General features: G+C 49.4%; 8 protein-coding genes across 8 annotated transcripts; 2 read left to right on the top strand and 6 right to left on the bottom strand.

Moving 5' to 3' along the window:
- Positions 1-213: 213 nt before the first annotated feature.
- Positions 214-2,400, bottom strand: N7525_000534 (serine/threonine-protein kinase; the record flags this gene model as incomplete). The annotated part of the gene is made up of 3 exons (XM_061211604.1): positions 214-1,312; positions 1,409-1,665; positions 1,981-2,400. The coding sequence occupies 3 exons, from the start codon at positions 2,398-2,400 to the stop codon at positions 214-216; spliced, it is 1,776 nt and encodes a 591-aa protein (XP_061070830.1).
- A 1,356-nt stretch (positions 2,401-3,756) lies between these two features.
- Positions 3,757-4,590, bottom strand: N7525_000533 (alpha/beta fold hydrolase; the record flags this gene model as incomplete). The annotated part of the gene is made up of 1 exon (XM_002562257.1): positions 3,757-4,590. One exon carries the CDS (start codon positions 4,588-4,590, stop codon positions 3,757-3,759), a length of 834 nt encoding a protein of 277 aa, XP_002562303.1.
- Positions 4,591-6,291: 1,701 nt separating this feature from the next.
- Positions 6,292-9,009, top strand: N7525_000532 (uncharacterized protein; the record flags this gene model as incomplete). The annotated part of the gene is made up of 1 exon (XM_061211603.1): positions 6,292-9,009. The coding sequence occupies one exon, from the start codon at positions 6,292-6,294 to the stop codon at positions 9,007-9,009; it is 2,718 nt and encodes a 905-aa protein (XP_061070829.1).
- A 657-nt stretch (positions 9,010-9,666) lies between these two features.
- N7525_000531 (uncharacterized protein) lies at positions 9,667-10,197 on the bottom strand (the record flags this gene model as incomplete). Its single annotated transcript, XM_061211602.1, has 1 exon — positions 9,667-10,197. One exon carries the CDS (start codon positions 10,195-10,197, stop codon positions 9,667-9,669), a length of 531 nt encoding a protein of 176 aa, XP_061070828.1.
- A 270-nt stretch (positions 10,198-10,467) lies between these two features.
- Positions 10,468-12,423, bottom strand: N7525_000530 (cytochrome P450; the record flags this gene model as incomplete). The annotated part of the gene is made up of 9 exons (XM_061211601.1): positions 10,468-10,639; positions 10,736-10,928; positions 10,996-11,040; positions 11,104-11,278; positions 11,333-11,449; positions 11,505-11,673; positions 11,726-11,903; positions 11,956-12,136; positions 12,187-12,423. Coding segments are annotated over 9 exons (1,467 nt in total), but the record flags the coding sequence as incomplete, so codon positions are not given.
- A 701-nt stretch (positions 12,424-13,124) lies between these two features.
- Positions 13,125-15,581, bottom strand: N7525_000529 (putative C6 transcription factor (Leu3); the record flags this gene model as incomplete). The annotated part of the gene is made up of 6 exons (XM_002562261.1): positions 13,125-13,438; positions 13,496-14,023; positions 14,081-14,349; positions 14,408-14,845; positions 14,898-15,322; positions 15,393-15,581. 6 exons carry the CDS (start codon positions 15,579-15,581, stop codon positions 13,125-13,127), a joined length of 2,163 nt encoding a protein of 720 aa, XP_002562307.1.
- A 988-nt stretch (positions 15,582-16,569) lies between these two features.
- On the top strand, positions 16,570-19,062 carry N7525_000528 (uncharacterized protein; the record flags this gene model as incomplete). The annotated part of the gene is made up of 5 exons (XM_061211600.1): positions 16,570-17,080; positions 17,134-18,750; positions 18,805-18,858; positions 18,914-18,949; positions 19,007-19,062. The coding sequence occupies 5 exons, from the start codon at positions 16,570-16,572 to the stop codon at positions 19,060-19,062; spliced, it is 2,274 nt and encodes a 757-aa protein (XP_061070826.1).
- A 1,285-nt stretch (positions 19,063-20,347) lies between these two features.
- N7525_000527 (putative C2H2 finger domain protein) lies at positions 20,348-21,955 on the bottom strand (the record flags this gene model as incomplete). The annotated part of the gene is made up of 3 exons (XM_002562263.2): positions 20,348-21,188; positions 21,365-21,846; positions 21,941-21,955. The coding sequence occupies 3 exons, from the start codon at positions 21,953-21,955 to the stop codon at positions 20,348-20,350; spliced, it is 1,338 nt and encodes a 445-aa protein (XP_002562309.2).
- Between the last annotated feature and the right edge of the window lie 1,420 nt (positions 21,956-23,375).

Genomic DNA, 23,375 nt, shown 5'->3' with positions numbered 1-23,375 from the left:
TATGTAGCGTGCAGGTTCCTCGCCGGGACCGATCCGATAACGCGCAAAGAGCTTGAAAAACCGAACAAAGAAAGTGAAAATGACGATGAGAAAAAAAAAAAAAAAAAACCAAACAAACGCAAGAGATATCTGTGGACATATCGCTCATCAACAAAGTGCAAAGAAGTTATGGAGACATCATATCATGACCCTGATGGAAGAAATACATCCTGTCTATGCCACCGGTTGATTACGACGGCCACGCTTCTCAAGCAACGTGGAGCCGCTCAGAGTAAGCTCAAATGGCTGCTGATGCTTGCGGATAGAGGTCTTTGCAGCATTAGCGACATTGGCGTCATGCATACCATAGCCCTGTTTGGGTTTTGTCTGGTTGGGTGGTTGTCGTGCCTGTGCAGCGCTGCTTTGCGCGCCGAGGTTCGTGGATCGAAGCTTGGCTTCCATTCCGGCCATATCCCCTTGGCTCTTGGCCACCTTGGCTGGTGGTTGGCCTCCGAGACCGTGGTTGTATTCAGGCTCGTCGTCATAATCTTCGTTGAGAGCACCCAGTGCCGACTGGAATCCTGCCGTTCCACCGCGGTTGGCTTGGCGCGCGTTCGCGCGGCGTTTTCCTTCCTCTTCTTGTCTGTGCACTGCGTAACCAACGTCAAAGACTTCACGGAGGTTGAAAGCGCCTGGAGATCGGAAGTCCATGCGGCGCTCTGCTGCAACGGATGGTTGATCGAGGAAGCGGGCACTGGCGGGCTGGTAAGGCCCGTGTTCGGCGCCGGAGGAGTCGAGTTGGTGTGCGGCTTTCTCAGGGGTCTGGAGGTGGGGTGTTGCTAGAGGGGGTGCGTCTTCTGCGGCAGTAGTCTCCTCGTTGGTACCCTGTATCCAGGGGTGCGCTAGGAATTCCTTAATGGTGAACCGCTTTTCGGGGTCCACGGTGAGGAGATGCGAGATCAGATCCTGGGCCGACTTGGAAATATCATCCCACCAAGGCGACAAAAAGGTGTATTGGCCGCGTGCCACCTTCTCGGTAAGGACTTGGATGCTCTCGTCATAGAACGGAGGGAACCCACAGAGGAGTGTGTAGAGAACACAACCCATGGCCCACATGTCCACACTTTTGGAGTAACGCTCATCCTTGACGATTTCTGGGGCTGTGTATCCGACGGTACCACAAGGCGTCATCGTCTGGCTATCCCAAATCACTTTGGATAGACCGAAATCTGCCAATTTGATCTTGCCGATACCACCCGCGCCAACTCCGGGGATGAATTCTCCCTCATCTTCTTTGTCTTCGTCCCCTGGCTGTTGAGGTTTCGGGTTCTTGCTGGGAACATGGGGAATTGGATAGAATAGGAGATTTTCAGGTTTGATGTCACTTCATAAACATGTTAGCTTTTCGCCGGACCAGATTTCTACTGACGGGATGACAAACCGATGAACGACACCTGATGTCTCGTGTAGATATTCAATCGCGTCCGCAACCTGGCGAATGACGTGGCGGCTAAGATTTTCGCTGAAATACGTCAATCGGACAATCTGGTGGAATAATTCACCTCCGGGGCAAAGTTCGAGGACGATGTAGTAATATTGCCGTGACTCGGAGAAATCGATCAATTTGACGACATTGGGGTGGTCAAGATTGCGCATAATCTGAACCTCCTTGAGAATATTTGCCCGCTGTAAAAAGACTAGAGTCAGCAATGACCAGGCAAGACGCGCAGCCACGCACATAGGCAGTCGCATGTTATAGGGTAGCGTGTCGTTTCACCGGCAGACACAAGTCATTATTGCCAGGAAGCAAGTCGAGTCAGGAAAGAATTGTTTGCGCACCTCCGCCGCCTTGGGGATCTTTTTGACCGTTGGATATTGAGGATCGTTCTACAGAACGTATTGGCCATGTTTATAGACATATTGCAACCCAAATAACCACGAAGAACCGGAAACACAAAACCTATAGGGGAAAGAAGAAAGGCACCTTGCGGCAGAACCTACCTGATTGCTATTCATTTCAAATTTGCGGACGACCTTGATGGCCACCTCGCCATATTCCGTTGTCGAATCCCTGGCACGATAGACGTTACTGAACGCACCATCGCCCATCTTTTCTACCAAGATCCAGCGCTCTAGACCGGGGTATTTGGGCATTTTCGATCGGTTCATATTCTCCTCTGCGACTAGACGTTCGATTTCGACGGAGCGATCCTGTCTGACCTGAGAATCAGGTTTGTGGACGGCATTGGCTCGGCCTTCGGGGCCAAAAGCCTCGAGAGCAGGTGAATATTGCCCTATCGGTTGGCGTTGTGGCTCTGCATGGATGGTGGAGACGTCGGTCGTGGGCTCAGAATGAGGGGTGACAAGGCGGGCCTGCTTGCCATGTCGAATGAAATTCTTGATATTCTGTATTGTACTCATGATATCGAAGAAGGATCGTAATTCATAAGCAGATGTGTTGGATGTCTTTCGGAGAAGAAAGGGAACAGAGAGAGAGAAAGAAGAATGGATGGCGATTGAAGCAGGGATTTTTCAAGGTGGGAAGTCAGACAAGTTGAAGAATGGGATATCCCCACTAAAGGACTTTGTAAATCACAAACAAGAGGGATAGAGAGAAAAGCAAGACCAGAAAGACTAGAAAGACTAGAAAGGCACAAATCAAGAGAAGGAAAAAAAAAGGAGAAAGGAGATGATGGCGGGGGAGAGCTATGACGAAATGAGAGATCTTTCCCGATGTCATCTGCCAAGGCCAGTGTCTTCTCAGGTTCGACCTCTCGGGACGTCATGAAACGCCACTGAGGTCCACTGTAATCATCCATCTTCATTCCTCGACTTTCTTCAATTGATGAGTATCTCTTTAGAATACTTAGGATACTTAGGATATTCTTTCTTTTGGGCCATTTATCCCCAGAGACCAGAGACCGGACATCCCTGCCAACTCCTAACCTGTATAGGTCATCCTCTGTTTTCCTTGGACTATTCCCAGACCACCTTATCAAGGTAATCTTTTTTTCCCTCATACAAAATGCTGGTTTGACCTGATTCCAAAAGCCTCGAAACCCTGGCTTGTGTGGGGATGGATATCGTCATCACCCGTTGCCACATGCTAGGACTCATTGGACCTGTAGGGAGTAGGGATTCCGGATTCACGGATCCATAGTGCTTTTATCCTATGATGATGTCTTATATTACCATTCTGAGAATATCCGCTAAGCTTCGAAGTCTCCTATTCGTACGGGGAGCCCCGCGATGGTGCGGATCTTAACCCTTCCCCGGAATGCTCCAACACCATAAACGCAAACATGCCTTGGAAGTGAGGAGTGTGCATATAAGTTTGATACGGGGGCTCTGTTTATGTACAACATAGAAGTCCCAGGAACATCCTGACATATTTGGCTCCACATGGCTATGTAGGTCAAGTCATATAAGAGAAACTGCTGAAAGAGTTCAACTGCATAGCCATGGGTCCCCCGGGCCCCGGGCCCCGGGGGCGTAGCGTGCTTAGTAACTACGCAGAAATTCCGCACCTCTGGAAGGTTCAGCCCTCCAGCACCACGAGTTTGAACTTATACTCGTTATGGGAACATTAATTTACGGATGTGCTCTAGGGCAATCATGTCAGGTTAAATCATTCATTCCCCTTCCCACCTAATTGTGAAACCTACCGTTCCGTCGGATCTTATACAACATAGGGATACCTCTATTCCTGTCTGACCACTTAAATTCTAGATATTACCTAGGGAGGAGTTTGTATAGAGATTATTGACAGGATAGCTCTTATCTTTCCGAGTGAACTCGCCATTCACCAACCCGTGTTATCCAATCACGAACAAGAGCTTCAAAAAGACCAGTCTCATCGATAGGAAGGCCATGCGTACCACGATCAAGAACAACATAAGTTGATCGTGGATATAACTCCAGCAAGCGAAGGCTGTCTCGGTAACCCACGCTCTCGTCTTGCCGACCACATACAACAAGTGTGGGTGCAAAGAACTTAGCATTTTGATCGTCGAGCGAAAAGGATAACTGATATCGATGTGGATCTGCTCGGATCGGATCCAACACCTTATTGTCTGCTGCTTTCTCCGCTGGAAGGTAAACCTCCTCGCATTTCGCCTTTAAAGCTTTAACGTATGGAGGCGTTTGAACGAGAACATTTCCAAGATGTGCCTTGTCTTCGGCTGATATGTTCGACATGAGTTGCTCGTTTGCAACCAAAGGTTTGAAAGCATCGAGATCGCGTACGCTGTCCTTTGGCTCAATAAGCGGCACGCGTAATAGTAAACCATCGACTTGCTCAATATATTTTTGAGCTATTGCACGTGCAAGGTAGCCGCCACATGATGAGCCGACAACTAAGAATCTTGAATTCCCAAGTCGGGAATCAATGAATTGCACCAGGCCAAGGTATATATCGTCCAGATCCTTGACATTATTCGCAGGTGTTGCGCCCATGCCTGGAAGGTCCACATAAATCCGGCGAAGTCCCGGTGTTTTGTTGAAAATCGGCTCAAAGTCCACCTCCTCGGCTCTTCCTTCCATCTGCCATCCATGAATGATCAGAACGGGAAGCCCTTCACCAATTTCATGTGCAGATAGAATAGATTCCATGCTGTTGCTGGGTAGTGGTTTTGTGAATATACGAGGAGCAGGAACCAGAGCAGTTGATTGCAGGTACAAATTGTCACGCCATCTTATGGTGCTAACAGAGTACTGGTCTCCTAACTCAGTTTGCATGGAACCTTCTAGCTTCTAATCATAGATTCTTGTTCTTTCATTAGTCTGTACAGAGCTGGAAATCTACACTAACCCTTATTGGATATAGCGCACCGTATGTTTGGGGTCTGAATGAGTGTCTCAATATTTGCTGACATGGAAAGTGATATTGGATGCCACAGTACAAGTATAGAGTGCCTACGCAGACTGAATAGCATGAATAAGTAATGGATGCCAAATAGAGGGTTTCCTAGGCTAGAAACGTAAAACCCAATTCAGGGGTTCGACACCTACTGTCTTTCATTCTCGATCTATTTGTACTGCAATATAGGCTACGTGTTTTCATATGAAGCCATGTCCCTTAAGTGAGATCCAATAAACAAGAGGATAAAAAGCCTGATCTACCCAAGGGAAGACCAATCAAGCATAAAGGATCGATTTCAAATTGGGAAATTTGGAATAAAAGCTAGAAATAGATGTGTTGTATGCAAGACCATGCATGCTACGAGGCACTGTTTTATTACTGTTCTATGTATGTCGTGATCCATATTATGATATGCCGTGCTGGGCTGGTCTGCTTGGGATCTATAGTTCTTCATTTCTGAGAGCCCTGAAATAACGATGTGCATCTTAGGAATGTATGTATGTCTCGAGACCTGCGTCAAGGGCCAACAATGCCAAGTAAGGGCTGTGATAAAGCCATGAGATCACAGACGACTTTACTCCTCCGTACGCCTGAGCAGTATTGACATTTCCACATAGTCCAAATTGTAGATGAGGTCGAGCATATACATCATACATTGTAGGACGCGGTAACCAACCACTGGTTCACATTCCCAAAAAAAGTACCAATAAGACCAACCCCAAGCCATGGTAAGATCGGAATGTGAGAGGGTCCTCATATCTACTCCATAGAAGCTAGTGTGATGGATCTGCAGTGTGATCACCAGTGTGATCTCAATGAGGTGAGGCTCCAAGGCATCAATATTACCTAAATAGGAAACAGGCGCTAAGCAGCGGGAAAGTGGCACGAAAGCACCCTCTTCGTCATATTATTCAATCTTTCATGCGAGCATCCTTGAACGCTGTATTCTTTTTTAGTTCTTTTATCCTACGTTACTGGAATGACTATTCTTTATTATCTCTTACTTAGCTGAAACACGGAGACAAGAGGGCTTGAGACTGGACTCCCCAGCCACTCGCCAATATCGTCCATCCCCACCCTTACAGCTCACATTGCACAGAGACAGGTCGAGCTCGAGTCTTCATCTCTGAAAGGATATGCCTATGTCTCGTACTCCGTACTGAACCGTTGTTTGTCCTTCGTGGTGGACTCGAATGTACTTCGGACGATCGGCTCCCCCCTGCATCATACAGAGACAAAGCAAAGCCTTTGGAACCGTTGACTTTGACTTTGACTATTGGTCGCATCTTGGTCGCGAAGTGCTCACGCGCAATGCGACCCCTGCGATACTCTGAACGAGACATCCTACTCTCCTACTCCGTACTATGATACCCAAAGGTATCTAAACGTTAATCGAATTCACAAAAGCGACCGTGGATGCTCCAGGTTTCTGTGGGTGTGCTGTTTCCGAGATGCCGGGCGTGGAAGTGATGGGGTCGTCGGAGGATTTGCAAGCATTCGAACGGCCGCTACTAAGGTCTCACAAGACGCTCCCTCGGCGGGGTGTAATCGTTCCTAGCATCGAAGTCATCCAACCGGTCTCCCCGGATCAGAATGGGAGACATACTGCGACACCGTCGCTTCCCTTGACACCCCCGGGTGCAGGCCACGAAGAACTCGTGGTTGACGAACAAACACAGAAAATGAATTCTTCCCTGTCAGACATACCAACATCTGGGATGCTAACCCCTCGCCGACCCTCTAAGCCTCCAACCCCGGATGTGACGCCTCCCCGAACGAACTCGAATAAGCGACCTACCTTGAACCAGTTTAATTATTTCTCCTCATCTTCTCGGGCTGATTCATTCCAAACAGCTTTGGAGAATATCTCGTCGGAAGAAGATATGGACACACCGGTTCGCGTGTCTCAGACCACGACCCAGACACCGAAACAAAGGAGGCAACCGTCAAAGCCACCCGCTTCAAATGGATATCTTTCACACTTTCCAAATATAAAAGGATCTCCGCTATCTGCTTCCCAACAGCATAGCGGAACCGAATGCGACACCGGATTCGAGTCTTTTGATGGGCATTGGGCCGCAAACCCGATCGATGGGTCGCCAACACCGTTAGCTGGAAAGCGCAAGTCTGCACAGAAGCACACTCAACCAGTATATAACCCAACACCCGGGAAAGATGCGCTGGATGTAATGCACCTGGATGCCTCTTTGATGAAGGAGAAAAGTCTGCGAGACCGGATCCATGGTGCGCATGAAGTCAAAGCAAGTACCTCAATGGAGCAGTCCCATGGGAATATTGGGTCGCCATCGCCGGATTGCCCAGCGGGATTTGGTGGACCAGATACCCGTCCCTTGTCGGTCATCTCCTCGGCATCCACTGTTGAGGCTATGATAATTGACTCGCCGAAACGAGCCCAGCGAATTCTCCGGCATACCGAAAAAAGAAGCTCTCTGCGGTCTGCCAGCTCTCCCATGACAAGATCTGAGCGTACATCTTATGGTTCCCTCGCTGAATCCCAACGCCGCCTGGTTCACAAGTCCGCTCGAATTTCTGACCAGGATGTTCGAAGCGGACCATCCGAGATGTCGTTCTCGGCCAAGACCAGCAACAGTGCAATACAACCCAATATCGAAACTATCAACGTGGTGGTCATACCGGAGAGAAGTTCATCTCTCAGCTCCCGTCCTAACAGTCATGTTTCTTCCAAACCGGGTTCTCATCGATCAGGCCGTCGTCCTCCGACAGCATCAACGGGCCGCACAGATATCCAAGGGCAGAAGAAACGCACCGTCTCTGATTCAACGTCAACTCGATCTCGCGAGACAGATTCAAGAGTCTGTTCCACGGGGCGGCCTGTCATCCCACCCCGGCGTTCATCACTTTCTGCGCCAACGAGTCGGAACAATTCTCGCGCGAATTCTCTCACCTCCAACAGCCTGCGGAGTCGTCCCACCGATCGTCCCGCCATACCACCCCGAAGCTCGTCGCTTTCTGCGCCAACAAGCCGAAACAATTCTCGTGCGACTTCCCTTACGTCCGACAGTCTACGAAGCCATGACTTAGCCATTGACCTCGAGATGCAAAAGCGTCGTGAGCATCAGCCGGAGCATCAGCCGGTGTCTCCGCCTCGTCACAACGTTTTGGCTTCGCCTGACCGCCGTAGTCTGCTCGAACCTCCCAATATGCATGCCCTCTTTGCTAGCTCTGATGATATGGCAACCCTGCGTCCTCCATCTTTGCCTTTCACCCAAGGCTCGATTCCATCTTCTTCGCCGGGACCTATCGAAATCCAGGAGGCTACAGCCGTTAGTCTGTTCGCGCACAACAATCACTCACTGCTGCTTGTTGACCCTCGAGTACGAGCCTCCTCGAGACGCCCTTTACAGGCGCTTGGAATTTCTTATGATCTTCCCCAAATCCCTCGCACACCCGACAATCCATCACAAATAGCAACGTTTGATGTCGACTCGCCTTTAAAGAATCCTCGCCCTCCACCCAAGCCCCCATCCACCAGACCTCATCCCCCGCTTCCATTACCTGACGCCCAGGATGAAAACAAAGGCCTCGGTCAACGATGGAATTCCGTCCGTCGTACTTGGAGCGCACGCCCTCGGTCGGATTCTTTCAACACTATAGCTCGGTCATTCTCCATGAAATCCGCCAAGAACCGAACTGCAGGAATGGAAATGGACAGTCGTCTATATCCGTTTTGGCGGCCTCGCGGATTCTGGGAAGACGTACCGGGGTCCCCGGAGAAGGAATCCTCGCCGACGCGGGAAGATTTACCGCGCCCCGATGAATCCTTGATCGTAAATAACTCTCTGGGTCTGCCCCAGCGGCGCATCGTCTTCGACGGCCCAGCTGCTCTGGCGCGGCGCAGCCCAGAAATGAAACGCCTGTTCAATGGAATGACCAGCAACGGTAGCTTGGTTGATCAAGGCATGTTCCGAACAGGATCCCCATTAAACCCAACTCCCTTCCGGTCTCTCTCTCGCTGGGGACTGCGGTTCCGGTCAATGTCATGGCGTAATGTGCGGGATCGCCTGCGACGTGTGCGCCAGCGACGAGACGAGAGAAAGCGGGCTGTCCGGAGGGAAATCCTCAAGCAGAGTATCGGCGGCCCTGTCTACGTGGCATCCAGTGCTACGGCCGAGGTGGCTATGAGATGACTTAAATGATGTCCTTTTTCCATTTTTCCATTTCATCTGATGTTCTTCCCATATTTATGATTGGATATGTTTCACGCATTTCAAACACTTGCCCGACGATTTCACGATGCATTTGCTTTTTTGTTGTTTTTGGTTTTCAAATTGCTTCGATGCCCTGAGATGATCTTTTGATATGAGATCTATGATGATTACGAAACACGAACCCATGATGATGATTCCATTGTTTTTCTTCCTCTGTTGGCCTCTGAGATGTACCATTAGCTTGTCTTGTTTACTCATATCATAAATACATGTGTAAATATCGGATTTACAGCCTGTTTATCAGTCCAGGACCGAATAAGGGTTCCCAAGCTGCCCCTTACCTTCACGTTGTGCGACATAAGATGGTCTACGAAGCAATGATACAGTGGCTCCAGGACTGGGTGTAATTGAGTTCATTGAATTTAATGTGTTAGTGTATGAGCACACATCGGGATGTACTCTATGAAAGCAAAACCAGGTTAGCGCTATATTACACTGACCAAGAGATTTAAGAAAGATATTATTTGAAAATGAAGCCTGGGCTGTATAAGGCAGCGCACTATTCAAAAGGTCATAATCTGGCCTGGCAACCAAATATGGGGTATCTAAATGCACATCCATTCTAAACCCATCAATTCAACGCCTACCACCCCAGTACACATTGCCCCTCCCCCTCCCCCTCTTCCCACGTCCACGTACACTTGACCGGCCCCGAATAGCCATAGACCCATACTCCGTCTCGCGCTCCACTCGTTGTCTTACCCGCTCTGCCGATTCATCTTCCCGACCCGCGCCCAAGCCCGATTCATCTTTTATTGACTGTGATGCTAGTCTCTCGCGGCCGTGTTTGAGCATCTCTTCCCACGTCGGTGGGTCGAGGAAGGGCTGTGGCGGCATAGCGAATGAGGCTTCAAAGTGCGGGGGCTGGAGCTCGTAGTCTTCATCTTCAACTGCGCTTTTATTATGCTCGCTTGAACTCGCGGGCTTATTCCTTTCTTGTGTCTCCTCTTCGTATGATTGTTTGATGCTCGTCTCTGCGGGGATGGCGCTAGGATTGAGGACTTTGTATACTTTGCGGCTTTGCCGCTTGGTTTGTAACGGTAGAAGAGCGCGTTTATGTGGGATTAGAAGAGGTCGAGACTTTTTGGAGGAAGCTGATGGAGCCATGATTCCGATCCAACTTGGTGAGGTATGGAAAAGGATGAAGAGCCCTGGAGATGAAGTTGGGACAGTTGGAGATGAGCGGAGTTGAGCTCTTATCAGCTTATCGGATAGCCCTGGAGAGTTTCGAGACGCGTAAGGTATCTTCCATTTTGACGCTATTAGCACTACATTAATTGACATAAATATGAACGTGTCCCAGCCAAATCATGATCAGAATCCTACCTGTTTCCTTTGACATGTAACCAGGCGCCCGGTCCCCTCGATATATCCCTACTAGCGCCGGCGCAGGGCAATCCTCAGCCCGAAGTTGGGCACATAGAACTCCTCGAACGAAAGCGAGCCAGTCAAGGGAAGAGAAGTCGAATTAGGAAGGAGTATGTCATACTGGTTCAGGATATGCGCGAAGGCGAGCTTCATGAGCGCGCAAGCCATCCATCGTCCAGGACTGCAAACACGAGCAAAAGTCAGCCGATACGATCTGCCCGGTTGGATTTGAAACCAGATCATGAAAATTAAAGCGCCAGCCAGAAATAAGACTTACCAGGCATGTGCACCCATTCCAAAAACCAGATAGTCAGGGCTCAGGTCGACCAGCCGGGAGTCTTTGGCTCCACCTGCTGCACGCTTGACGAACCGGAAACCATCGAACGCGTCCGGGTTCGTATAGTGCTCGCTGGATCGTTGGATGATTCCGCTTGGGACGGCAACATGGGAGCCTTGCTTGAGTGTGACACCTGTTCCATTCCATGATTGATCAGCTCAGTGTTTCCTTGGCCTGGTAGTGTGTGCGCAAGAACAAACCGTTAGAAAGTTTGAGGTCACTAATACAGACCCGGTGGGCAGAGACTAATACCCATATTATTGCATTAGCCATGCACGATTCCCATGGGTGGTCACATATAGACGTACGTGCTGAAGGGGGATGCAATCGCTGACACTCCTTCAAGAAGCTATCCATCAAGACCATGCCATCACAGGCTGGAACGGTTGGTCCCATTCTAGAGAAATTCAGATCAATTTCCTCGCGCAGGGGTGCGATATATTCAGGTCGTCGAGCTAGCTCAGCTAGGGCGCCGTAGAGTCCCTATTGGTTAAATGAGCAGATTGCAGGACTATGACATGCGTATAGAGTACCTACATAGGATGTAGTGTAGATAAAGGCAAATTGCAGAAGCAACATTTCACCTATCACCTCTGCATATGTCCATCGCTCCCGGAGAACACTGCTCTCATACAGCCATTGGAAGATCTCAACCTATAGGTTGTTCAGTACTGGCGTCATTGGAGGGGGAAAGAGGAGGCAGGGATACCGGATTGTCCGATTCATCGAGACTGGTCTCACGTTGGTTGCCACTGAAGATCTCGGCGTGATATTCTGCTGCACGTGCATCGAAGTGCTTTAGCATAATCTTACGCGAGGCGTGCATATCCCAACTAGTCCCAAGAGTGGCCAGGCGACCGATGAGCCCCCCAATATAGCTGTTGGTGTCTTAGTTTTCGGGAAATGGAGTCAATGAAGTACCTCACTCACGGTTTTAAGCGATCTGGAACAAGAAATTGTACCCGAGTGGTCACTATCATCCCAAGGATGTGGTCCTTGACAGCTTTAATATATTCCTCATTCCGAGAAAGCCGCGAGCCGACAAGAGCAAAGCTGCCACTGCGGGCTACAATGGAGTATGCCAAATCAAAACAGCCGACGTTGCATTCTGGGTTGAAGACATTAGAGCCCAACTCGCCTAATACATCGCCAAAACTTACTCCCATCTTTGAAGTCCAGGGTTTGCAGCTGCGAGATAATTGCCTGATTCATAGAGGGCATATACCGATGCAAGTGCTTGTAAACAGTAGCACGAATCAAACCAGGCGTGGTTTTGGCAATTTTCGGCCACCCCATTCCCTTGGGGAAATAGCCAGGCATAACATGAGAGACCTGGAGGAGCTGCAGAATATTTAGCTATAGACATGGAAAACCCCAACTGAGAGCCCTACCTGATCAATCCATGGCTCGGGGGAGACAAGAGTACTCGGTTTATTTCTTAGTTCTTCAATCAACTCCGGCTGGCATAATATGACCTGACCGAAGCGAAATGTCCGTGGGATCTCGAACAAGCCACTTGCGAATTGTTCATAGCCTTTCTTTATCATACTAGGCCCGTCCACGACAAACTTGTACTGCTGGTATAAGACTGAGAAATAGTCTTTGCGTGCAGGGAAAGGAACTTGCTTCTATCAAGTTAGTAAATCATATCAGCTTCTTGTGAATTTGTGCTTTGATCGACTATCAGATAGGGGGAGGTCACCAACGTTAGCCATGAGATAGGAAGTAATCACCAAACTAACTGCAACCACAGAGCAAAAGATAGAGGGAACAAGTATGCATAGCACTATAGCTGCAACGCGAGGTTCCACCTCGATCCAACAGAGGTTATGAAGGAAAGCCATTTTATTCTAAAGAAGTAATGGGAAACAGAAGAAATGGACAAGGAAGGCCCAGGATCGAGATTATATAGGTTTCGTCCAGGCAAAAAAAAAGATGAGATGAGAAATGATATCACTGTGGCTAGGACGAAATAGCTTCTACGGAGCGAATCTGTCGCAAAAAGAAGCGACCAAAATTAACTCGGTGTGATATACGTACATAATGCACCGGACTTTATAATTGCATGAGGCTACTTTCTGACGGATACTTTCAAAGGATGTTAGGCCCAATATAGCATCGTATTGGAAAAGAAAGAACATCGTTACAACCTATAAGAAATATAGACATGGAAAAGACATGGAAAAGACATGAACAACCCCCCTGGGAAGTATCAGCGATCGAATGTGTGGTATAATGATACAAGCAGACACCGCAAGTCACGCCCGCAAAAAAGAAAAAGAAAAAAAGACCGCGGCAACAACGCCAAGAAAATATTAGACAGACCAATCTATGCGATGCCCTGGGATTCTATCCCACCCATGGTGGAGTATGAGTAAGGCAAGTCTACCAGCCCGTCCAGCAGCCAGTTCAACGGATCGAAGACTTCGTAATTAGGCTCAATGAAGCCACTTGGGAGTCCGTTAGATTGGCTTGTGGACGGTTGAATCCCAAGAGTAGCCTGGGATAGTAGGGGTGCCGGGGCAAGGCTGGGATCATTCCCAGTGATTCCTGGTGTGATTGTAGATGTGTGTACAGGGCCGACAGATGAAGTGGCCGAGGAGTCGGCTGCCGAGTCAGGGTTTGTTGGATTTTTGAGATAGGCTAGAATGAAAGGTTAACGACTGTTTATTCATACCTGAATTGTAAAGGGATACTGACCTTCAATGTTTCGGCCCTTAGTCCTGGCATCCTCCCGCCAGCGCCACACAGAGTCGAAAAGAAGAGACATGCTCATCCGGCAGCGTACTCTGAGTCGCAGGGAGTCGTCAACATCGGTGCTATTGTTCGCCCGTTGAGTCGCCCCTCCCAGTCTCCACATCTGAGCCAGCACTTCAGCAAGACGTTCGGGTAGGTCATTGCTGGACGCTGACACCCCTCGGATGGCCCAGATTGTACGGTTGAATAGGTTCTTGGTGTATTCCATGTCTATGTGAGAGGCGAAGAAGCTCTTGCAAAGCTTCAAAAGAGTGCAGCCGGCGGCAACCATCATCTGATAGACATAGTATGGGGTATAAGAGAGAACAGGGCCAACCTCGGTCTCAAGGTTAAGGACAACCTCGAGGAAGGAGGTCGTAGCGACATATAGAGATAAGACGCGTTCGCGATAGTTCTTAGTGGTCGGCTCGTCAAAGAACGCCGAAAGGTGCAAATGAAGATTAGCAGCACGGAGGAACAAGTCAGTAATACCTGGATGTCGTTAGTCATTGCGTCCAATATATCGCGACTTGACTTTTGGGAGCTTACAGTCATTCTGCGATTTAAGCTGTTCCTCCAACTCCTCAAAGTCTCGCGACAGAAAGGTAATCATCGTTGACCGTTCATGGTCGCTGGTTAAGCCAACAGGATCGCGTCGATTTGTGTAAAGCGCTCGAGTGACCTTGTCGCAAAACTTTTCGATCTCCAATCTTGGCTTGATATTTTCAGGAAGCTTGAAGTTCGGGTCTAACGAATCGCTCGAGGACAATGTCCAGTCGTAAAGAGTAGACGATGGCTGTCCATAGCCGGTGGAAACTCTGCAAAGTAAAACATGAGACAAAGGCGAGCAGCAAATGACTATAGTTTTGTACATACCTTTGAGCAACAATATTGCAAATCGCCCAGGTTCGCACCTTGTCTCTCAATTCATCCTCAATCAGTTCCACTCGGAATTTACTAAAGTCCTGAGTGTGAGAAGGCCGGTGAAGACCAAGCTGCATAGCGACCTGTACCATCATGCCACATAGCATGAAGGTCGGATCTGTCGAGGTGCTGCTAGTGGGGAACGGCCATGAGCATAGCAGAGCAAGAGCCTTCACAACATGGTAGCTTTGAGGGATATCTGCGAGGGTGCTCCAGACTAGCCGGCTGACTGGACCGGCGAGAGAATTCAGCAAATTCGAATCGCCTTGATAGCGTCGTGCACCGACACTGAGGATCGTCCAGAAAAGCAATGAAGAGGAATTATTATAATCATCGGGAGACTGATTTTGGTCCAAAAATGGAAGGAAAGGGTGGTAGTATGTGAAGAATCTGACAGGAACAAGTTAGATCAACCACCGAAACTTGGGAAATGAGGACTCACATATTAAACAGTTCTGTCACTTTCTCTGGAGCAACCATAACATCCTCAATTCGTCTGATTTGCCCACCGTTCCTCATAAAGTTGGTACCATCGAAGCCCGAACGAAGGTCCAGGAGGGACGCGACAGCTTCTTGAGATCCCATGTACTGATCTGCGGACATGGCTGACGGGGTCTGGTAGACTGCAGGACTGACTTGATTCGATTCTTGCTTGGGCGTCAATTGTCTTGCTTGTTGCTGCGGCATTCCAGAGACTGGTTGGCCACTAGCAATCTGCTTCCTAAGCTCCATTATTTCCCTCTCCATTTCCGCATTGCGGCTGCGCTTCCCAACACGTTTGAAGTTGGACTCGATTTTACAACCAAGCCTTAGTCGACGGCACCGTGAACAATCTGTCCATGGGTCTTGGATGACATCGCATCGGAGCTGTCGCAATCCGATAAGGTTAGTCAAACTCGGGAATCCTGAAGACTTTGCGATAATATGCTAGACCTACTTTTTGTTGTCGACATTCATTGCAAGCGCGCTTCACTGGCTGACGTCTCTTCTCCTCGCGCGCCTCATTGTCATCCATATCCTCGATACTCCCCGGAGAACTGTCGATCCCCGCAATGGTCACATTGCGTTTGCGACCATGCACGCCATCGGCGGCAACTGACACAGGCAACTGATTTACACCCGCCATTACGGGACTGGTGCCAATAGAAGCATTATCAGTGGTCGCAATATGTTCAAGAGTGTGGGCTTGGCCCTCTGCGATGCCGTTCGATCGCCCGAGAGAAGCCAGGCTGAATGACGTTTTCGCTGATCGAGATCTCGGTTTCAGACAGTGATAGAAATTCGGGCCGATTCGCAGACACGGTTTGGGTCTTGACCGGGGTAGTGCAGTATAGTTCGGTTATTTCCTTTTCCTTCTTTCTCCAACAAAACCGTCTCAACTTTCTTGTTCTCACTGCGGTGAGCGCACTTCTTCCGGGAACACTCGATGAGTCAGCGCAGAGGGGCATGACACGTGACTGTATATGCTTAAATTTTATTCACGTGATCTGTGATTGGCTCTTCTGGCACGTGACCAGAAATGTGAGCTGTACTTTTACAGTGTGTCTATAACTTTTCATAGTACAGAGTACGGAGTACACAATCATGCAGAACAAGCATACAAAAAGGCGCTAGAAAGACACTAGAATCTTTTGCGTGCAATATACAGTATACAGCACGTGTCCACATAGCCTCAGAGCCCTACTGAAGCCACCAAGGCAGCGAGGCAGTGCAACCGCGCCCGGTTTCGCCCTGTGTTGTCCACGGGTGCATCCAATCCAGTATGAATTGAAGAAAACGTTTTCAAGTTATTGGCTTGGTTGTAAAGAATACGAATATGTCATTCACTAAAATCTTCGTATTTTGTGGAGGTTTAGCCAAAGGTGGTTTAGGTGCTGATCCTTTAGGGCAATTAGTGCATCGTTACATCTCGTCCATCTCGCCCATCCCGCGGGGCTATGAAACGTGAACTCGGTAAAAGCCCCTGACTCGTCTTTGTCTGGGTTTACTTAGATACGGATGACCTGGCGTGTCTCATCAAACTGATATAAGGAATCACCAGGCCACACCTCTCAGACTTAACTCACCTCACTTACACCATCTTCACAATATACTTCCTTTTATCAAACGCCAACATGGATATGTCGACGGATGAGAAGTCCAAAGAGGCTCTCCATCAACCTGAAGTTATCGGCAAGTCCAGTGAACGACCACCTTCCTATTCGGCCGACCAGGTCGAGCAACCGCCACTGGAATTGCCACAGCTGGATCTGAGTTCCTGTCTACCTTCTTCTACTACCGTCACTCGCGATCAGTGCGTTTCACATCTCAAGCTTCTGGCTGTGTTTGCAGATCTGCGAGATACCATCTCTAGTGAGGACGGGCTCTTTGGTATCCACGATGCCGTGGCTGAAGAGTTCCAAAGATCCCCGGATCGAATGAATGAAGCGCGGGCTCGTATTCGTGAAAAGCGCTGGGCTGTATATACAGCACGCGCCGTCGATCGATATACCAAGTGGTGGTCTGACGGCCTTCCCCGGTCAAGGCCGATGGCAACTATTAATGACTTAGAGAGTGTGCATTATGAAAACATCCTTGTTTGTGATACTATAGTTGCGTGGGACACGGATAACCTACCTCCGCTGGGTAAGTGTATTGATGCTAAGACAAAAAGGCGGTTCGCTAATTGCTATATGTAGACATTTTGATGGTCTGGCATGCTCATTGTTTGAATCCCCGGAACTTCCTTGAGGATTGCATTCGATACGGTAAAATGAGCACCTGGGTAACAGGGTTTCCATGGGAAGTGATAGATCGCAGTGTCAACAACCACACGATGGAGTATACAGTCTCTGAACAAGGACAGCAGCTGTTCGAGCAGAAACTGAATATCAAGTGGAACAATCTGCACGATCCGCCAACTAAACAAGTCAACTGCCCCTGCTGCGGACGGTTGAACTATGTCCCATGGACAAAACCTTTCCTCGGAACTCTTAGTGAACCCTTCAGGTTTAACCAGGGCTACGCCGATGATGCATTTACGGACATATGCGTCGGCTGTCAACACGTAATTGACCATGGCCGGCTCAAGGTGGCAAAGTTTCGAAAAGACCTTGAAGCAACTCTTTACGAAAACCTCCCTATGCCCGGGTCATTCACCAATCTCCAGGGAATCCCCGAGGGGAGCAGTACCGAGACCAACCATGGTGCCCTCCGAGACATGCTATTCCCCACACGAGTCCTCCAAGTCGCCGGAAGGGACTTGATGGACTTCACTGACGGTCGAGTGGATCGGTGTCAAACTATCGCCCAACTGAGGAACCAAATAGACGTCACGCTATGGAACAAAAAGATATTGAAGCAGACACATGGTGCCTACATTGATACCCTCCGGCGTGGCGAGGGTATCCAACTCAGAAGAATGATGTCTCGGTACTGGGAGAACCTTGGTCCCTTCGCGCTAGACCTCGTGGGCGCTGTTATCAGACAAGGGACGTTCGTGGATAAAATGGACCAAATCGACTGGCTGCACTCGCCAACAGTCTTCGACACAATGGACCGGCTCATTAAAAAGTACGAAGTGTTCTTCCGGATTATGCTGGAGAACCCACATAATATCGCCGTACCCACACTGGACGTCGACCTGGCCTGGCACACCCACCAACTCAGCCCATCCCGGTACTACAAATACAGCACGTCGAATGTACCATTCGGTTGTAAGCGTACGTTCATCGACCACGACGACAAAGTCGACGAGGGAAAGCTCTCCGACGGCTTTGCCTGGACCAGCAAAATGTACCGCCGTGCCACCAACGGCGGCATATACAGCGAATGCACCTGCTGGTACTGCGAGGCAACCCGGACATCAGACCTGTATAACCGGTTAATCCCTGTTGGCTCTGTCTCTCGCGCGCGAACTGCTGCAGACCGCTTGCACGATCGCCCCGATATCTCATCCGACCCAAGCAAGAACCCACATATCTCTTCGCACAACGCCGTGCGGCCAAACGACACGTACCAGTACCAGCATAGACCTATAAAAGATAAGCGTTCTATACAACGAGTGCGTCTAAAGAGCGACTACGAAAAGGCCGCCCGGCGTGCGGAGAAGCGCCGTCAACGATCCGACTCCAAATCTTCTGATAATAAGAGCGACCCTTACTACACGCCTTATGCATTTGGTTTTCCCATCGTGATGCCATTCTATGCACCGTATATGATGGACCCGTCCATCAACTGTCATTCGTACGCAAATAACCCTAGCTGCATGGGTACTAGTCTGGGCGACGTTGGGAACTGTTGTGCTGGCGCGTGTGGTAAGTTCTTCCACATCCTGCTGGGAGTATTGAGTGAAATTGACATGTCAAAAGGTGGTACTGTAGCCGCAGGTGCCTGCGCGGGAGCCTTTGGTGGTGGAGGATGTGGTAAGTCTCTTTGTAAACCTCGACTTGCAATAGACTCTGATATGTTCCTATACAGGCGGGTCAGGTGGCGGCTGCGGAGGGGGTGGTGGTGGTAGGTCTTATTTGTTGCATTTGATAGACTGGTTTAGATACTGACTTCGTTGTTTAGGTGGCAGCGGTGGTGGCGGTGGAGGTGGAGGGGGCTGCGGTGGTGGAGGCAGCTGATACAACGAATTGCGAATACCCTCTTTCCTGGTTGTGCTTTTGCTCTTCTATACTTATTGTATTGGTTCATTCTTTGAGTGCTTGATGGGTCCATGGATAGTCCATAATACATAACTATGATCTGCTTGGTTTAGGCCTCACACCCAGCCCATATACACGGCGACTAGAAGATGGTCAACATGGGACTCCTTCGTCTAGGCTTTCTGCAGTTTCCAAACAAAGCGACGGTCTGGTCAAATGGCTGACGAACCCCATCAATCAGCTGAGACAAAGCCAATTGACATTGTTTCACCGTTGTCTTGACCGGTCTCCACCTGTACTATACTGGGATCTGTGTATGTCTCATTGATGCCCAGCTTGGCATCGACAGCTGCATGATGTATTGGAATGCAATTGCAACGGGAAATATACCTCATTCTGTGGTCTGAAAGAGGCAACGGTAGATTCTTCCCAAAGAGATTAACACCTATACTAGTTCTGGTTTACTTTATCCTACATCTTCACCTATGACGAAACATAGATTCGGAACAAAAATGGATCTTTACCCCATAGTGGGTCTTTTCTTTCGCTTCCCCGCTTATGATGTACAGGTACGCAGACAGATATGGAAATGACTGTAGATCTACATTCTAAAACAATATACGTTCATGAGATATATTCATTGTATGCCCCGTCCGAGGGTTGAGTACACGGGAGTGAGAGACCATAGGCGAGGAGATATAGAAGAGGGCAAGGAGACAACGGAGAGAAAAGAACGGACGAGATACACATGTGGGAAAGGTAGGGAAGCGGATCGTAGAATTTGTGGGTTTGGTATATATGTGCGAGGTGAGAGGCCAAAACAAAACGGAAGACAAACGAGAAGCATAGAGGACATGAAAGTGGTATGTCATGCCCCTATGGATATAAGTATTTGATGGGGATAAATATGCGCCGGCCATACGGCATTTATGGGGGTTTCCAGAATAAGCTGTGGCAAGACAAAACACAAAGAAAAAAGCAGAAAGCGGGCCAAGGAGACATGATTGATACATGGGATCTCAAAAGGTGAAAAAAAAAAAGGTCCCGAGAATTGTGAAACACTCCGTTGAAAAAAAACGACCTCTGAACGATTATTGGACAGTGGCTATATTCTCCAGGAGTGGTCATAAACATGTAAACAAGAAGGTCAAAAAATTCGCTCAAGCTCGTACATGAGATCGTGAAGGGGTCGTCGTTCGGCATATGCCGATTTGACCCAAGGACTGGCTCGGGGGCGGCGCAAGTGGGGAGGGTGCTGGAAGATTTACTCTTCCATGTGACCAAAGACACCGCCGTCGTCGTCATCGACTGGTGCGGAACGGTTACCAAAGTCCACATCGGCGTTGCGACGTTGACGAGATTTGTGTGCCTCGTCACCAGTCCGGACTTCGCGCTCATCCGACACCTTGTACGACAGCGACGGGTTGAGCGACCGGGACAAGAAAACATCGATGTTAGCCTCGGAGTCTCGGCGAGCGGCCTCTTCTATGGGGCGCGATTGAAGGGAGTGGAGGCCATGGTTGCTCGGGTGGCTGCTTGAATCCAAGTAGCGCGCCGGCAGTGGAGGCACTGGTGGCACGTCAGGGGTCATGGAGACAGGCCCCGTGCGAGGAGTTCCGAAATTGCACAGGCCGATGGCGGCGGCAAGATCCGCCTCATCATCCTCGTGTAACCGTGTGTCCGCAGTCGAGGGACGGGTGTCGATGCTCGAGTGGCGGAAGTGGGAGAAGGTAGGCGAGTGCAGCGGAGCACTCTCGTTATACGAGCTGGAGGGAATGGACTGGTAGGAACGAGAGAAACCCGAGGCATTGCTGACGCTGGGGCGTTTGGCCCATTGTGCCGGCACGCCCGACATCTCGAAATCGTCGTCTTCCTCCGAGTCCATTGGGGGTGGCGTGGTCTCAGCGGAACTGATACCATCGCGCGTTTCTGACAGGGCGTCCGGCGATCCAGACGACAATTCCGACTCCAACTCGGCGGACTCGTCGGGTGGATCATCGTGGTTCATGGTGACCAAAACGGAGGCGGCCTCCAGCAGTTGAACCTGCTGATGCTTGGAGATGAGAAGCTTCGAAGTAACGGACCATGCTGGGTCGTGTTCCCACCTAAGATACCACGAAGAAAAACACGTCAATCAAATGTTGATGAAAGGGGTGGGAAAAAGGGGGCAGTGACGAAGGGGGAGTTGAATAACCACGAGGGCGACCTGCACAGAGCCGACATGGTGCATATTCCCGATCGAGCTAGAAGAAGACGGCCGAGCGGTAGGGGGGATACACACATATGCTTAGACAAGCAGCTGCCATGCTTATACCCTTTCCCGCAGCGATCGCAACGTATGGCCGTCGAAGCACGCTTCCCTTCGGTCTTGAGTTGGGCACCCTCGCTGGCTCGGCGGTTCCGGTTCTTGGGCTTGCCATCGGACTGATCCGAGCCCGGAGAACCTTTGCGGGCGACCGTTGATTCCTGACTGGGGCTATTGATACTGCGGGATAGGTAGGAGCTAAAGCCAGATACGTTTCCGATGGAGCCGGATTCCAGTCCCTTGCGGGCTCCTAGGCTGCGGCGGTGCGCACCCATAGGGAGCGAGGTAGCCTCTCCGCCCTCCATGGAGGCAGCGACTGCGGCGGCAGCATTGGCAGCGGCGGTGGTGACACTCTTTCGACGAGTTACACGGTGGTTTGGATTGAGGGCACCTAGCGAGATCGAATGCGCGTGGTGCCGCTGGCTAGTATTGGGGAGAGGACGCGACATGGACAATTCCTGTGAATGGCCAAAGGGGCCGATAGATTAGTATGGCCTTTTAAAAAAAAAAAAAGGAAAAGACAGTAGTCAGACGGAAATGCTGGGCACCTACCTTGAATGAGGCCATGGTAAGAATTGAGAGGAAGCTTCCAACGGAATTGACCTCTAGGACACGGGTTGCCCTCAATTTAGAGAAGATGAAATAAGGCGAAGTTCCGGGTGCGAGATGTATAGGGGGCAATGAATGCGAGAATGAGAGGGAATGAAGAGAGAGAATGAGAGCGAATAAAGAAGAGGAGGGAAAAAAAAAGTGAGGAAATCCAAAAAAAAAAAAAAAAGAAAGGTGGAAGGGGAAAAAAAGAGGAGAAAGAAGGAGAAAGAGTCAGGGCCGGTATGAGCCAAAATCGCTCAGGTTTGCGGGGGCCTTTCCCTTTGAGCATGCGGGGGGAGAGCGATCACCAGTCACACATACGGGTTTGGTATTTTATTGCTAATATAGTTGAAGATATATATGCTTTTTGGACTATATTATTGTCTATACTAGATAACGTTATATCCCATGTTCCTCATACCCTATATTGGGTGTTATATCTCTCTCTGTGTGTGTGTGTGTGTGTGTCGCAATGGCTCTGATGCGATAGCAGAGTGGATCCCCGAATAAAGACATGTTAATAGTAACAACCAAAAACCCTTCGGATTCTAGCGAATTCGAATGGCGAATGTTGGGCATAATCTTGTTAAATATGTAATATGTGTGTTAATTCCTAGCCCTCGGATGGCGTTCCGTACAGGGGAAGGGTCTGCGCCCTGGTTCTGAAGGATAAAGAGCCATGGATCCAGTCTCAGCTATAAAATAATTATAACCCAATTCCCATTTGACATGTCCTTTTATATGCAAAATATTGCAACCTTAGAAAAGTGAACCACTTTTGTTTAAAAGATATTAAAAAAAAATAAAAAAATTGGAAAACCTCAGTTGCCTGACGATCAACTAGGGTCACAAGATAGGACAGCTGGACTCTGGATTCAAGTACCAATCAGGTTACTTGGTTCCCACCCGGGCAATGACGAATGTGCATTGATAGGAGATGGCCGCGAGCACTTAAACTAGTGACTTAGAAAGTACCGCTCTGCCATGTATCGAGATCACCTGCATAGCATCGACCGGTCTAGTGCTTGGAACAGAGTGGATGAAGTGGGGGCCAATGATGTCATTGGGCTTAGTCAAAGATATCACCTGATACCCTCCAGCTGATACAATGATCTAATTTAATGCAATTTCCCTGATGTACATACTCCGTTACAGGTTGCAGCATAAGAACATCTTTCGTGGCAAAGGAGGAATTGTGGCTTATCACCTAACCTAGGGCACTCCAAGACGACAGCACCCAGGCCCCGAAGGGCCCGGGGGACAGGGGTCAGTTAGGTAATCGCTCAGGTCACCACACATTCCTCCGATCAGGTCGCGCCATCTCGCACGCTAACGCCTGCAGGAGAGGATCATTACTCCGAGCGTCACACTGCCCTCTTGCGCACGAGCACTTGGG

Source organism: Penicillium rubens, assembly GCF_028828025.1.
Source record: "Penicillium rubens strain IBT 27055 chromosome Unknown utg000001l_segment0_segment0, whole genome shotgun sequence".
In the NCBI taxonomy this organism is placed as follows: Eukaryota; Fungi; Ascomycota; class Eurotiomycetes; order Eurotiales; family Aspergillaceae; genus Penicillium; species Penicillium rubens.
This window is presented reverse-complemented; position numbering and strand designations above follow the sequence as displayed.